Below are 16,320 nucleotides of genomic sequence, written 5' to 3'. Positions count from 1 at the left end.
TCAATGCTCAAAGTCACAAATTCCATCCTCAGTCTACCACAATAATTGTGCCAAATTAACATGTTAAGATGCATCAACATTTTTTCCAATTGCTTGTATTCCGACACGTGACTTCTACCCGGAAGTGAAAACCTGTGGTGGTCGACCAAGCAAAAATGGCTGTTGTACAGCAAGCAGCGCGCAAACTATCTGAGTACAAAAAAGGTTTAAATCTTCCTGCAAAAAGCAGATACAAGCAAAAAATACAACGATGCAATGGAATAAATCCCTATACTTATTAAAAAAAATGATTTGTTGAGTGATATCAAGGATTATATGTCGGTCACGTTCCCAGAAATATCAAACTATGAGACACCATTCTACACAACAAAACAGATGGAGAATTGGAAAAGCATGAAGGTCTACAACTTCTTTGTGTGTGGCTAGGTCAAGGAAATTATTATCAAGACTCTACCAGATAAATATGCATCATTTTTGCTCGGGTAATGTTGCATTTCATGATTTAACTTTGCATCTACAATGTTTGTTGCTGTTGCGCGCGCCAATTACGAGTAGCGTTTTTTCCCCCGTCTTTATCTAAATATAACTATAAATGTCAACATTGTGCATGTGCTGAAAGCTTCATTTATGATTGCTGCCTTTTTTTAAAAAGCTTAACTCTTTCAGGTTTTGCTCACATTTGCTTTCTTTTATTTAAAGGGCGAGTTGGTGCTTTTCAAAACACTCGTGGCAAACATGTACAAATAATAGTTTTTTTTGTATTTAGGTTTTAATGAAGTTACAATTGTTTAATGTGCTAAACTTCAGGATATTCATTAAAAAGTGGACTGTTACAAAATCATGCTGATTAACAAAGATGAGTTATAGAGTTATTGTGGTGAAGAAGGAGCTGAGCCGGAAGGCAAAGCTCTCAATTTACCGGTCGATCTACGTTCCCATCCTCACCTATGGTCATGAGCTTTGGGTCATGACCGAAAGGACAAGATCACGGGTACAAGCGGCCGAAATGAGTTTCCTCCGCCGGCTGGCGGGGCTCTCCCTTAGAGATAGGGTGAGAATCCCTGCCATCCGGGGGGAGCTCAAAGTAAAGCCGCTGCTCCTCCACATCGAGAGAAGTCAGATGAGGTGGTTCGGGCATCTGGTCAGGATGCCACTCGAACGCCTCCCTAGGGAGGTGTTTAGGGCACGTTCGACCGGCAGGAGGCCACGGGGAAGACCCAGGACACGTTGGGAAGACTATGTCTCCCGGCTGGCCTGGGAACGCCTCTGGATCCCCCGGGAAGAGCTGGACGAAGTGGCTGCGGAGAGGGAAGTCTGGGCTTCCCTGCTTAGGCTGCTGCCCCCGCGACCCGACCTCGGATAAGCAGAAGAAGATGGATGGATGGAGTTATAGATAGTTGTAGTTCAATTAAAGCTTCTGTTATTCTGGAAATTCCCATTGTGTTGCTCAAAGTACTAACATTTATATGGTGCTGGGATACCCATGATTAAAGCCTTTTAAAGTTCCTCTTGGACAACCAATTTTTGCCCTCGGTATTGGTCAATTACTAATTTATTGGTCACAGGCGGCAAGTGGCCCCTCGACTGCACCTTCAACTCCAATGTGCTACATATACAGGTATAGCAAAGAGTGCACTAAAACAACATTAGTTAACAAATCGTGACAAGCTGAATATCTACTGATTTATTTATCACATCAATTCTTAAAACCGGTATCATTTCCATTAGTTTGAGACCAACATGGCGTCGATGATCGATTAGCTTTGATGCTAGCTAGCTTTAGTGTTGCAAACTATTTTAAGCATGCCTTGATACGGGTTGTACATAACAAGCATTTAGCGGCTATTTAGCTGACTCACCAGGACGTAACGGTAGCGACGCTAATGACGCCAACACGCCTTCAGTGTGATTTCATTCAATTTCAAAGTGTTTGGTTACCGATACAATTCAAGCTGTTAATTGAATGTTGATGTTTGTCAGTGTAACTGCTACAGTTAAGTCTCTATGTCACGTGACCCCGAATGGCAGGCATCAGGGGGCGTGGTTAAGGTGAGGTCATAGGTAAGTACTTGAACATTAAAAAAAAAAAAATTCAATATTCATTTTGCAGGAAACAGTAACAACTTTAAAAATATATAATTTTGTATTATCAAAACCAAAAATAATTGAATTATTTTTACTGTCATTGTTTTTTATTTATTTTAAAAAGATTACCTTCAGCCCACTGAGGTTTTTCAGCTCAAAGTGATGAACAGCGTCGCTAGGTCACTCGGGGCAAATTAACCTTTGAACCTTTGCGCCTCATGTTACCCCCTGCAGGAGAATTACCCTTCTCCTGATGAAAATAAAAAGATCCTCTGCCTCTCAAGTGTGAAAACGTTCAACCAAGAGACCTGCTTAGAATTCACTGAGGCAAAGCCACATTTTCAAATTGTGCTTTGTGTTGGAAAGCCACGACTATTGTGAGCGGCAAACATTCCCTAAAGGGAAGAAATATGTGCTGACATTTGTGACATCAGCCATTTTTTTTCTCGTCAGTCTATCTTTTATCTGCAAAACAATTAGAAAGCATGTTTGTTGCGTCCCCTCAAAACAATTGTACTCCTTTCTATACTCGAAGGGCTTGCGTTTCACTATTTTGTTAACAATAAGACTAAACAAATACAAAACTAGTTGTTGAAAGGAGACTATAATACTTAAATTAACAAGATGAACAACCACTAACATTAAAAGAAGAATCAACTTGCTGTGGAACACTGCAGGTTGCGTGTTTGTGTGTGTGGATGCTTGCATGTGTGAATGGGAAGACAGGCCTGTTGAAAACAAAGCAATTAAAATAAATGGGGAACCCAGCGTGTTTTCTTTGTCCTCTTTTCAGACTTCCACAATGATGGAAATGACAAAGTGATTTCTTAATGAGAAGCAGACGCTCTGATGTTGTTCCTCTGTTTCCGGCACTTTTCTCCAATGTGTGTGTTTGTGTGTTCAGTGTTGCTTCTTGTATCATTTCAAGCGTCTTAGTCACTTATACTACAACACACACGTTGTTAAGGCCAGTCCAACCTTTTATTATTAATATTAATTATTTTTTTATCACTCCTCCACTTCTATATTCTCACTGGATATTGAAGATTATTCTATAATTATGTCATACCAAAATGTTGTGTTAATAGCTAGTGTCATTGGAAAGTTATGAGCCATATTATGTATATTATGTCAATTACCATCTGTGTATTATATTTCTTTTAAATTACTTTTTACTTTACTTTAATGCACCTTAAACAACGATTTTATTGCATTACCATTAAAAATAGGCCTACTCTTAATTGATGTTTATTTTTTTTTACCAATTCAAATAAACTTTATATATTTAAAAAAGCTATGCCATGGCATACTTCTAGATAAGTGTTTTATTCACATAATCTTAAATCTGCCATTACTGGGGTGTCCAAACTTTTCTACAGATGGCTGTATACTGAAAAATCAAAGGATGCGTAGGCCATTTTGATATTTTTAATTTTGTAAACAGGCTACAACCTATTCATGTAGATATGCTAGGATATTATATACAGCCAGCACCCCCCGCGATCCCAAAAGGGACAAGCGGTAGAAAATGGATGGATGGATATTTAAATCAAAAAACGAGTGGACGTCGTTGTACAATGTTTTATGGCAACCAATGCTCTCTCATAAACCAACACTGGTTAATGGTTATAAGCCCAGTCGGAGCTGCTCAAATGCAGCGACCATCATTAAGGATGAAAGATAGAATCTCAGAATATGTGGAAAGATCTGCTCCGAAAGGGACAAGCGGTAGAAAATGGTTGGATGGATGGATTACAGTATTTTATAGGTGTACAGAGTGAATAACTTATGCGTTTATTTGGATACATGTCTCGTCTTACACTAAAACTTACAGTTCATTACCCAAGGACCTGTATTAGCAGGCTATTTATTAGTAGTGTCGCCAGCCGATATTGATATGGGATATCAGTCTGATATCAGCAAACATAAAGTTTTATATCGACCTTCATCTAAAATCTCAGATTTAAGAACTCTGATAAAAGTACTCTGCTCTGTCTCCTCTTGCTAGCTTTGCAGACTGATATCTTGTTGACTACATTTGAGAGACTTGTAATAGTCTTCACTTCAGAACACTGTAAAAATGAACATAAAGACATTTAAATATGTTAATATAACCTACATGGGATACAAAATAACTTCTCTTAGACATTCCAACATGAAAGAAACACATTAATACAAATGTACTAGCTCAATGCTCAATTACATTGAATATGCCATATCAATTACATTGAATATGCCATATACAGGTACATGCTAATAAATAATAATTGATTTTAGCAATTTTATAGGGCGCTTGCACCACCTCCAAATTGTGTCAAACAAAAAAAAACTGAGATGCAGGTTACAGTCAAACAGCTGATGTAAAATATCTACAATACTTACAGTATGAACACAATGTAGGGTTTAACAAAAGACAAGACTGGTACATTTAACTTAATGGCAAAAGACTGTTTCCTGACTATGACAACACAGCTAGGACAAACTGAAATGAGTGCATACTTGCAAATGAGACTCAGAAGTGTTGAAAAACAAGATATAACAATTAAATAGTAGACCAGGGGTGTCAAAGCCAAGGCCCGCGGGCCAGATCCGGCTCGCGAATGAATTATCTATGGCCCCCGGGATGATATTTGATTAGTATTAGAACCGGCCCGCAGGCTCCAGCCGCCTGCTGCTGTTTTGCACGCACCAATACTCCCTCAGTGTTGGCGCTAGGAAATTTCAAAATGGGGTCCCACGGTAAATTTTTGAGGTCCAACTTTTTTGTAACCTTTTTGAAAACAAATGATAAATGTATGCATTATCCTGTTATATCTCACATTCTTTATTGTGTTTTGGAAAAAGGTTGTCATAAACGTCACTTAATTAATTTTAAAAAAATAATACAAAAGAAAACATTTTTATGCATATATAAATGTATTCAGTTACAAACATTTGTTCACTTTCTTCTTTCCTTCATGGATCGAAACTTTACAGCTGCTGGTGTTTTTTTAAATATTTTTATTGTAATATTTTCAGAATGTGTTTGTCCTATTTTTGGCCAAAGTAAGACAAAGAAAACAATCTTAAGTTGTCTTTATTTGTTAGTTTTAATGCCATGATTTTAATAATACGTAGCCCCTAAAGGGACATGGGGAAATTTGTTTTTAGATATGTATCTCGTGCGCATGAGATAGTTTCTTGTGCGTCCCTTTAGGGGCTCCGTTTAATAGTCCGGCCCGGCGTGTGCATAGATTTTCTCCATACGGCCCCTGAGCTAAAATGATTTTGACACCCCTGTAGTAGATAGTCCTTTTCACCTGCACCTCGATCCAGCATGCAGGGCCTTCGTGATCACAACAACATGTCAATTCATTAAGCTTTTTCTTACATTCTACACTACAAAATATGTCAAAGGCATGAATGATTTCTGCTAGTATCATATCGGATTATTATCATACTTACCAATAGTCAAGGCAGCAACATTGCTACATATCACATCGCAAGTTAACAATTATGACAATAACATTGCTTTTTTGTCAACTTTTTAAAATATTATTGAAATCATACAGAGTAGTAATTAACTGTGATTAATCATGATTTGTGATCAAAAGTGTGAATAATTTGTTTTAAAAAATGAATAGTTTGACTGCACTAATGACAGCTCAAGAATGTGGGACTTACACAAGTCACAGCTAAAGGAGTAACACATGCCTGAGTTCATGATATTTTATATATTTTAAACTCTCAGTGATAAGTGTCCAACATGGAGGTTAGTGGCAGAAAGATAACATATAATGCATTGGAACACGACGTCATGGATTTGTACCACATTACTGCCAACACTGATTACCACAAAACCCACTTTTTGACTATAAAACTTTGCCAAAATGGGATGCCAGTGTTGAGCAGATGTTAAGCAGTGGGCATCATGACCAAAGAATAGGAGAAATAGAGAAAGGGAATAATTCCATATTCCTGATGAGCTGTCGTCAACCACTTGCTGCCGTATAGATTGTCAGTAAGAATATGGGTACTAAGTTTCATGAGCTGGAGTTCCAGTACATGGAGATTGTTTATTTTGATCTCCTCCCTAGTGTCAGGTCTCCCGACAGGAAACTATGGCCTCCCTTATCAGCGTTCCATCTCGTCCCCTCTTAGCCTTTCAAGTAACGCTTTCAGCTGGCGAGGGCCTCGCATGCACGCCATAGTTGGCAGACGTGAGCCGCTTGAAGAGGCACACTAAGACTTTGCAGCCTTTGCTCCCCTTTGACATGATTGTGGGAGACTCGAACTCCTTTGAGGAAAGTTGTTTTTTTGCCGGCAAAGTGCTTTGAGTTCATCAAAGATGAGAAAAAAATGACTTTCTTTCTCGTAATTGACAAGACCAAAACCAAAATGTATCGATCAATATCATCTATACTAGAAAAAGGAAAATAATTGGATTTAAGAACAGCAGACTTAATACGAAGTTTAAGACTCTTAATAATATGAATGTTAAAAGTTAAGTTGGTCTGCCGTCTGCAGCGTCATCAAAACAAAAATGGCGGATACCTGGGGTGGTCGAGAGAGGTCATTACAAACGTAATGTATGTAAAAAAAAATGACCGTAAAAACTACGACAAGCAGTTGTTAAATAGCAACAGTAAAACACCGTAAAATCCAAAATAGTTTATCACAGTAGTAGATGCAGTGGATTCCTGCAAACCAAGAAACAGTAGATAACCTAAATTACTGTGGTTATAATACGTAGAAAACATGACTTTACTGTGAAAAGAATGAAAAACTGTACAATGCATTTGCAAATACTGTAATGTCAAAGGCATGTAAATACTCAAAAACGTACGGCATTTTTTTTGTCTAAATTAAAGATTTGAAGATTGTACATTTAAATTTACAGCATACCTCAATTGTTTTAGGGGTTTGTGTTAAAGCATTAGCTGAGGTAACTTTTGGCTAACAACATGTTTACTTGTATTTTTGTGGCAAGGCGTTTCAGACGTTGAGGTGTTATATGTGTGTGCTTCATTGCAAACTGCATTAAAATGAACCACGCTGTGTGTTTAAGTGTGCTGGAACTGGTTGCAAGCAGTTATTTAACAGAAACAGAGCATTTAAGGCTCATTTTAATAGCTTACTTGAAGGTACATGTTGCGGAAGGCCATGTTGTGAGTTGTCCAGTGAAAGGTTGTACAAATACTTTCAAGTTAAAATCCTCATGTACCGCTCAAATGTTTTGGAAACACGGGCATTTATTAGAAATTAGATAAGGAAACACAGTGGTTAGCACTATTTCCTCATAGTGAGATTGTCCTGGGTTCGATTCCCAGGATAGGAGTCTTTCTGTGTGGACTTTGCATGTTCTCCCTGTGATTTTTTTTATATTGTATATAATATATAGTGTACTATCTGTGATATATTGTATGTGTGTGTATTTTTAAGGGGTGGTGGTGGTGTTGTGTGTGACGTGTGCAGAAACGGCAGACTGAATGGGGTCGCGTGAGAGTTTGGTGGTCTGTATTGAGTGTCTGAGCGTGAGTCGTGGCGAACAGCAGGTCTTATTTTTGTGTGTTTTCACTCCGTGAGTTTGCTACCGCTTGTTAATAAAGCGCCGCAACACAAACACGTTCAGCTACAGCACAAGTGCAAAAGCCAAAACAAAGACAAACAACACAACAATATACCCGCAACGCAACTTTAAGCCACAAAAAAACGCGACCGACAAAACGGATGTTACAGCGACGCCCCAACGTCAGTTAATCAGAAACAAATGAATACAAGACATGGATCAAGGAGGCTATGAAAATTAGGAAGTGAGCGGCCAACACCATCAACAATGATGAGGAGTCCCTGTCATAGCACAGAACCGACACTGTATGGCCAGGTCGGGGAACTTTATTTAGCAGGTAAATCTACTGTTAAAATGTTGATTAGTGTACTTTTATTGAAATTTGCTTAAATGTTGAAAATGTGAGCAGAAAATGTTTCTTCTTGTTAATTCAACTTAAATTGTTTGTTGCACATTATTCAAATAAGATGTAAATTGCTGTTAACTTGCTTGAAATTATTGATAGTATAGCACCGCTAAAGCAAAAAAGGGCCCCTAAAAGGCGCACCCCATGGTTTACAGAAGAAATTAGAGCTCATAAATTATCATGTAGAAAACTGGAACGCAAATGGCGCGCGACTAAACTTGAGGTTTTCCATCAAGCATGGAGTGATAGTTTAATAACTTATAAACGCATGCTTACCTTAGCTAAAGCTAAATACTACTCAAATCTCATCCGCCTCAACAAAAACGATCCTAAATTTCTGTTTAGTACAGTAGCATCGCTAACCCAACAAGGGACTCCTCCCAGTAGCTCCACCCACTCGGCAGATGATTTTATGAATTTCTTTAATAAGAAAATTGAACTCATTAGAAAGGAGATTAAAGACAACGCATCCCAGCTACAACTGGGCTCTATTAACACAAATACGACTGTATATACGACGGACACTGCCCTCCAAAATAGTCTCTCTATTTTTGATGAAATAACATTAGAGGAATTATTACAGCGTGTAAGTGGGATAAAACAAACAACATGTTTACTTGACCCACTTCCTGGGAAACTTATCAAGGAACTGTTTGTATTATTAGGTCCATCAGTGTTAAATATTATAAACTTATCACTTTCCTCCGGCACTGTTCCCCTAGCATTCAAAAAAGCGGTTATTCATCCTCTGCTCAAAAGACCTAACCTCGATCCTGACCTCATGGTAAACTACCGACCGGTCTCCCACCTTCCGTTTATTTCCAAAATTCTCGAAAAAACTGTTGCACAGCAGCTAAATGAACACTTAGTGACTAACAATCTCTGTGAACCTTTTCAATCCGGTTTCAGGGCAAATCACTCTACGGAGACAGCCCTCGCAAAAATGACTAATGATCTATTGCTAACGATGGATTCTGATGCGTCATCTATGTTGCTGCTTCTTGATCTTAGCGCCGCTTTCGATACCGTCGATCATAATATTTTATTAGAGCGTATCAAAACACGTATTGGTATGTCAGACTTAGCCTTGTCTTGGTTTAACTCTTATCTTACTGACAGGATGCAGTGCGTCTCCCATAACAATGTGACCTCGGACTATGTCAAGGTAACGTGCGGAGTTCCCCAGGGTTCGGTTCTTGGCCCTGCACTCTTTAGTATTTACATGCTGCCGCTGGGTGACATCATACGCAAGTACGGTGTTAGCTTTCACTGTTATGCTGATGACACTCAACTCTACATGCCCCTAAAGCTGACCAACACGCCGGACTGTGGTCAGCTGGAGGCGTGTCTTAATGAAATTAAACAATGGATGTCCGCTAACTTTTTGCAACTCAACGCTAAGAAAACGGAAATGCTGATTATCGGTCCTGCTAGACACCAACATCTATTTAATAATACCACCTTAACATTTGACAACCAAACAATTAAACAAGGAGACTCGGTAAAGAATCTGGGTATTATCTTCGACCCAACTCTCTCGTTTGAGTCACACATTAAGAGTGTTACTAAAACGGCCTTCTTTCATCTCCGTAATATCGCTAAAATTCGTTCCATCTTGTCCACTAGCGACGCTGAGATCATTATTCATGCGTTCGTTACGTCTCGTCTCGATTACTGTAACGTATTATTTTCGGGCCTCCCTATGTCTAGCATTAAAAGATTACAGTTGGTACAAAATGCGGCTGCAAGGCTTTTGACAAAAACAAGAAAGTTTGATCATATTACGCCTATACTGGCTCACTTGCACTGGCTTCCTGTGCACTTAAGATGCGACTTTAAGGTTTTACTACTTACGTATAAAATATTACACGGTTTAGCTCCAGCCTATCTCGCCGATTGTATTGTACCATATGTCCCGACAAGAAATCTGCGTTCAAAGAACTCCGGCTTATTAGTGATTCCCAGAGCCAAAAAAAAGTCTGCGGGCTATAGAGCGTTTTCTATTCGGGCTCCAGTACTCTGGAATGCCCTCCCGGTAACAGTTAGAGATGCTACCTCAGTAGAAGCATTCAAGTCCCATCTTAAAACTCATTTGTATAATCTAGCCTTTAAATAGACCCCCCCTTTTTTTAGACCAGTTGATCTGCCGTTTCTTTTCTTCTCTCCTCTTCTCCCCTGTCCCTTGCGAGGGGGAGTTGCATAGGTCCGGTGGCCATGGATGAAGTGCTGGCTGTCCAGAGCCGGGACCCCGGGTGGGCCACTAGCCTGTGCATCGGTTGGGGACATCTCTGCGCTGCTGACCCATCTCCGCTCGGGATGGTTTCCTGTTGGCCCCGCTGTGGACTGGACTCCCGCTGATGTGTTGGATCCACTGTGGACTGGACTTTCACAATGTTATGTCAGACCCACTCGACATCCGTTGCTTTCGGTCTCCCCTAGAGGGGGGGGGGTTACCCACATATGCGGTCCTCTCCAAGGTTTCTCATAGTCATTCACCGACGTCCCACTGGGGTGAGTTTTTCCTTGCCCGTATGTGGGCTCTGTACCGAGGATGTCGTTGTGGCTTGTACAGCCCTTTGAGACACTTGTGATTTAGGGCTATATAAATAAACATTGATTGATGATTGATTGATTGATTGTTTGTACCCCTTATTCATTTATTCATAATTCCCTTACAAAAAATAACAGCAATATGGGAAACTTCACCTGCAGTGTCAAGTATCCAGTATTTATTTCACAGTCACACTAGTTGTTTTTTTTTGCTAAAAAGTTACTGAATCTTACAGAATCGTTGTCAAAACGAATCGTTACACACCTGATGTTAAATTATAAGTGAGTTATATTTATAAAGCACTTTTTTATAGTGACTCAAAACGCTTTATATAGTGAAACCCATTATCTAAGTTACATTTGAACCAGTGTGGGTGGCACTGGGAGCAGGTGGGTAAAGTATCCTGTCCATGGACACAACGGCAGGGACTAATATGGTGGAAGCGGGGATCGAACCCGGAACCTTTAAGTTGCTGGCACGGCCGGTCTACCAACCGAGCCACGCCGAGCCCTAATAATAATTATTCTTTAAAAAAAATATTTTGGGTTTTATAATTTTGAATGTCTGGAACGAATTAATTGGTTTTCCATTATTTCTTATGGGAGAAATTGTTAGATTTTTGTACATATATATTAAGGCTGTCCAAAATAATGAGTTCATTCGTGACAAATCACAAAAAATATCTGTATGAATGACAGACAGGCAATGGGAGTGGGTGAGTTGATGATCTTCATGGAAATGTTTGTCCTTGTGGAGGATGGCGCCAGCAGTTCATTTCCTCCAACAGTGTTTGGATGCAGGATGAAAAATATGCAAATCAAATGTTCTGGCCTTGCCATCGCCATCAGAAAAACATCAAGTGAGAGAATGTCTTTATAGCTTTTGGAACGTTCTTCTCCTCCTCACCAGAGTGCCAGAATCATCACAGTCACGGCAAAGTGTTGTTAAAGCTGAACGAGGTGCCTCAACACCTTTTATGTTGTTTTAACTTCGTGTAGCAGTTTGCTTTTTTCAACACTCAGTCGTCGTCTTTGTTTCTATCTTCAGTTATGACGCATTGAAAGGAACCACAGATATTTGGAGTTTGACCGTCAATGCAACTCATTTAGAAACTCACCCCCTTATGTATTAAGTTTGCTTATGCACAAAAACTTGACGTACTCCTTTTTTCACGGCAGTGATGAGAGTTATTAAGAGTGCTTCACGTACGCACATTTCTACAGGCTGTGGATACTTTGGCGACACACGGAGGTGGTTGCCCGGGCTTTGCCAACATTTGATTTTAACAATGTCAAAAAGATCAAAGCAAGGACACAAAATTCACTTTTTCACCAATGCATTTAATGCTTCATATTCATATTAATATTTGCGAGGATAATTTATTTAGGAGATCATTTGCCACCTTTTGCAGTCACAATGTGTTCCTGTGACTCCTGCACCAGCTTGGTCCCTAAACGTGTAGGCCTGTGCAATTAAGTGGCCCTGCTAGCCAGGCCCATCCATCCATCATCACTATACAATACAACATTTCTATTAGAAGTGATGTGACGGAGGGCCTATTCCTCGCAGTCTATATTCAGCACTTTTTAGGCCACCACAAACTTGGATCTAAACATTTGTCCCCCCAATGAGTTATGTTGGTATAGAATGTACGCTTTGTTAAAATACAGAAATCATGTCCTAACTTGTTTGGACCATCCATACTCTCCTACCTATTTATGCCTGCAAATGGCCAACAAGTTCATCTACAGTTCAGCCACAAGTTCCCCACATGTTCCTGCCAAGTTTAAAAGTTCTCAGATGTTATCTTTGTAAGAAAAGAGAAGTGCGTATAGAACCGAAACATGAATTCCTGCAGCTCCGTGAATGTTTCTGCATTGTTGTCATGCCACTCTTCTTCTCTCCTTGCTGACCATGTTTTTCAATGAGGTTTTACAATATTGAAGAGGGGTTATGTTACATTCCAAGGTCCCCTGCGAATAATGGATGAATCCATAAGATCACAAATTATTCTTCGCAAACGCAAATGATATAGTTGGTCTTTTAATGCTAGTCTTGTTCAGCTCATTTTAGTAGTTCTCCTTTTATTATTAACATGCTAACAAAACAACCATCCATCCATTTTCTTTCTCTATGCATGTCTTAACGTGCAGTGTATATACACATAGTAGGGATGGGTGATATGGCCTGAAATCTATTCTGTATTACGATATATTTTGCAGCCTTCTGCTATAATGGTATACAGTATACCACAATATATTATTTTGTATTATTTGGTATGTGAATGATATGGCTGCTGACGTATACAGTAACATATTACGTCATTTCTGGTTGAATCATTTTCCCAAAACTATAATTTTTTTACTTGCTAATTTACTTTTAATATTTGGTTAATTTATTTTGTAACATGGTCATAACAACACATTTGTTGAAATATAATGAGCACTTATACTGCTGCTATTTGATACTTTACATTAGTTTTGGCCGATATCAAAGATTATAAAAATGGGACCCATCAAGGGTTGGAATTGGGGGTTAAATCACCAAAAATTATTCCCGGGCACAGCCACCGCTGCTGCTCACTGCTCCCCTCACCTCCCATGGGGTGATCAAGGGTGACGGGTCAAATGCAGAGGATAATTTCACCACACCTACAGTGTGTGTGATAATCATTGGTACTTTAACTTTTAACTTTAAGTATAGTATCAGTATATGGTCGATAGTACACTGTTGTATCGATAATCTTTATTACTAAAAAATGTTGTCATTTTTTTATTGTTTACATGCTCACAATAAAAGTCCCTGGACTCAGGAGGACTTTAAGGGCAAAAACCAAAGGATTTAAATGCAAGCTAATGGTAAGAAATAATATAATATTTAATTGATATTGTTACCCTGTCGTCTTGTATTTTTGTCTGATTGTAATTGTGATCACAAATGTTGTCATTTAATAATCTTGAAAATTTGAAGTCAATGTTATGCCCAATACTCGCCCTGGAACTACTTGGTATTGGATCGATACCCAAATTTGTGGTATCGGCCAAAACTAATGTAAGGTATCAAATAGCAGCAGTATAAGTGCTCATTATATTTCAACAAATGTGTTGTTATGACCATGTTACAAAATAAATTAACCAAATATTAAAAGTAAATTAGCAAGTAAAAATTATTGCGGCCCGCGAGACGTTATTGTGCGGCCCCCACCTTAATATGAACGTTTAATGTTAGTGCGGCACGCAAGTTTTATATGAATGGCGCTTGACAGCGCTGTGTGCGGAGCTGAAGCATTCTTGCCAACCCTCCCGATTTTCACCCGTCAACAATACTGAGGACAACAATATTGAAGACACGAGGTTTAGTGTCCACTTTTTCTCCATATAATCAATGTGCCTGCACAGTCACATGTTATATGCGACTTCAACAGACACACGTAAGTGACTGCAATGCATACTTGCTCAACAGTCATACATGTCACACTGAGGGTGGCCGTATTAAAAAAAACTTTATCAATGTTACAAATATGCGCCACACTGTGAATCCACACCAAACAAGAATGACAAACACATTTTGGGAGAACATCCGCACCGTAACACAACATAAACACAACAGAACAAATACCCAGAATTCCTTGTAGCCCTAACTTTTCCGGAGGACAAGGAATCTACCAATCATGGAGTGGTATATGGCTCTCGAGGGCCGAACATTGACGTCACTTGCGTGATGCAAGCAGAGAAACGTTTTGCTGCTTTTCCACAAGACCCGCACGCGCTCTTCCTCCCTTCCTCCCTCACTCCCTCCAATTGGCTCCAGACAGAGACAATTTTTGTTATTTGGGTCCAAAATACTCTTGCGTTAGTGGAAAAGCGGCAAATGAGTGAAAGCGAGAGAAACGTTGCCATGGAGACGAGGGTTGTCTTACGTGCCTGGTTGCACTCACCCGGCGACACCTGTCCGTCAGTAATAAAGTCCCTGATAACCTGGTTCAATTCAAACCGTTATTTGTTTTTTTTATTGTTTAATTTGCATTGCCTCACACGATGAACACTACATATATTTTTATATGACGCCATATAACACTCCGGGAGCCGTCACTTTTTCTTGGTACTTTCCGTCGACCGCCGTGTTGCTGTCGGGAGGAAAAGCGGAACGACACACATTGCGGAAATAACATTATTCTCCGTGCGTCGGTTAAATACAAATATATTCCACAACCCCAAACATGTCTTTTTCAAAGCGTGCAGTGAAGAGAAAGGTTGGTGATGAGCAAAGACAATTCCAGAAAATGTGGGGGATGCAATATTTCTTTGTTGAGCACAGGGGCACCCCGATGTGTCTTATTTGCACAGAGAAAGTTGCGGTGCACAAGAAATACAATTTAAAACGTCATTATACAACTAGACATGCTGAGGAGTATGCAAAATACCAGGGAGATGAGAGAGCTAACCGGGTTGCACATTATGTGTACGTGTATACATTGTTGCTGACTGGAGAAATCGGATTATTATTGTTAGAATAGAATAGAAAGTACTTTATTGATCCCTGGGGGAAATTCAGCACCACAGTTCGCTCACAATAGACAAGAATAACAATAAATAATATAATATACAAATAATATAAATATATTCTACATATATTACATATACTCTACAATTAAGTGCAGTCAAGGAACATATGCATTATACAGTCTGATGGCTGTCGGTATGAAGGACCTCCTGTGTCGTTCCGTGTTGCATTTTGGGAGTCTGAGCCTTCCACCGAACGTGCTCATTCTCTCCGCAAGGTCCGAGTGTAGTGGGTGGGAGGTGTTGTCCATAATGGCTAGGAGTTTTGCTAGACTTCTCCTCTCTTGTTATTACTTATGACTGATTTATTTACTTAATTCTCATTTTGTTCATTTATATTTTGATTTTATTTTGTGTTGAAAATAAAAATAAAGACATTTCAATCAATCAATCAATGTTTATTTATATAGCCCTAAATCACAAGTGTCTCAAAGGGCTGTAAAAATATTTTTTTAAAGAAATCTTTTCTTGCGGCCCAGTCTAACCCAGACTCTGCATCCAGTGGCCCCCAGGCAAATTGAGTTTGAGACCCCTGCCTTAGAGTGAGTAAGAAAGGTGTTTTTTGCAAATAAACTGCCTTTTATAGCATAGCTCGGTTGGTAGAGTGGCCGTGCCAGCAACTTGAGGGTTCCAGGTTCGATTCCCGCTTTCGCCATCCTGGTCTCTGCCGTTGTGTCCTTGGGCAAGACACTTTGCCCACCTGCTCCCAGTTCCACCCACACTAGTTTAAATGTAACTTAGATATTGGGTTTCACTATGTAAAGCGCTTTGAGTCACTAGAGAAAAGCGCTATATAAATATAATTCACTTCACTTCACTTTTTACAGTACATGCTGTAAATTGATATTAATAACAGAAAGAACAAAGAGCATCTGTACTGTCAGACCACTAAGACATGTCCAATAATTTTGCTTTTTTCTCCAGAGGAAAGATTTTAAAAATGCAAGCTTTCCTGCTTCTGGGCTGCGTCGTCTTTGCTACCTCAGAGTACATCTTTGGCTCCGCCCACATGTTGACCGACGACAGCCTGTCCACCAACAAGGTGACCATGTTCAAGTCACTCTCTCGAAACATCGACGCCGGCTTACAACCGCCAGTTGTCGTTGTAGGCAAGTGGAAAACAACATTTTTGTTGTTTGTTGTTGTTGGTCACACTCACTGTTTTTTG

At 39.5% G+C, this 16,320-nt stretch overlaps 1 protein-coding gene across 1 annotated transcript in view; it reads left to right on the top strand.

Annotated features, from left to right (window-relative positions):
• Positions 1-16,320, top strand: part of asip1 (agouti signaling protein 1) — a 48,998-nt gene that overhangs the window by 11,437 nt on the left and 21,241 nt on the right. Inside the window, exon 2 of the mRNA XM_062064285.1 lies at positions 16,077-16,261. Within this exon, the coding sequence (XP_061920269.1) occupies positions 16,093-16,261 (169 nt within the window). The 5' untranslated portion in view covers positions 16,077-16,092. The remainder of the gene's footprint in view (positions 1-16,076; positions 16,262-16,320) is intronic.

Source organism: Entelurus aequoreus, linkage group LG01 (assembly GCF_033978785.1).
Source record: "Entelurus aequoreus isolate RoL-2023_Sb linkage group LG01, RoL_Eaeq_v1.1, whole genome shotgun sequence".
Taxonomy (NCBI): Eukaryota; Metazoa; Chordata; class Actinopteri; order Syngnathiformes; family Syngnathidae; genus Entelurus; species Entelurus aequoreus.
Note: the sequence above shows the minus strand (reverse complement) of the source record. Positions and strands in the feature narration are given on the sequence as shown.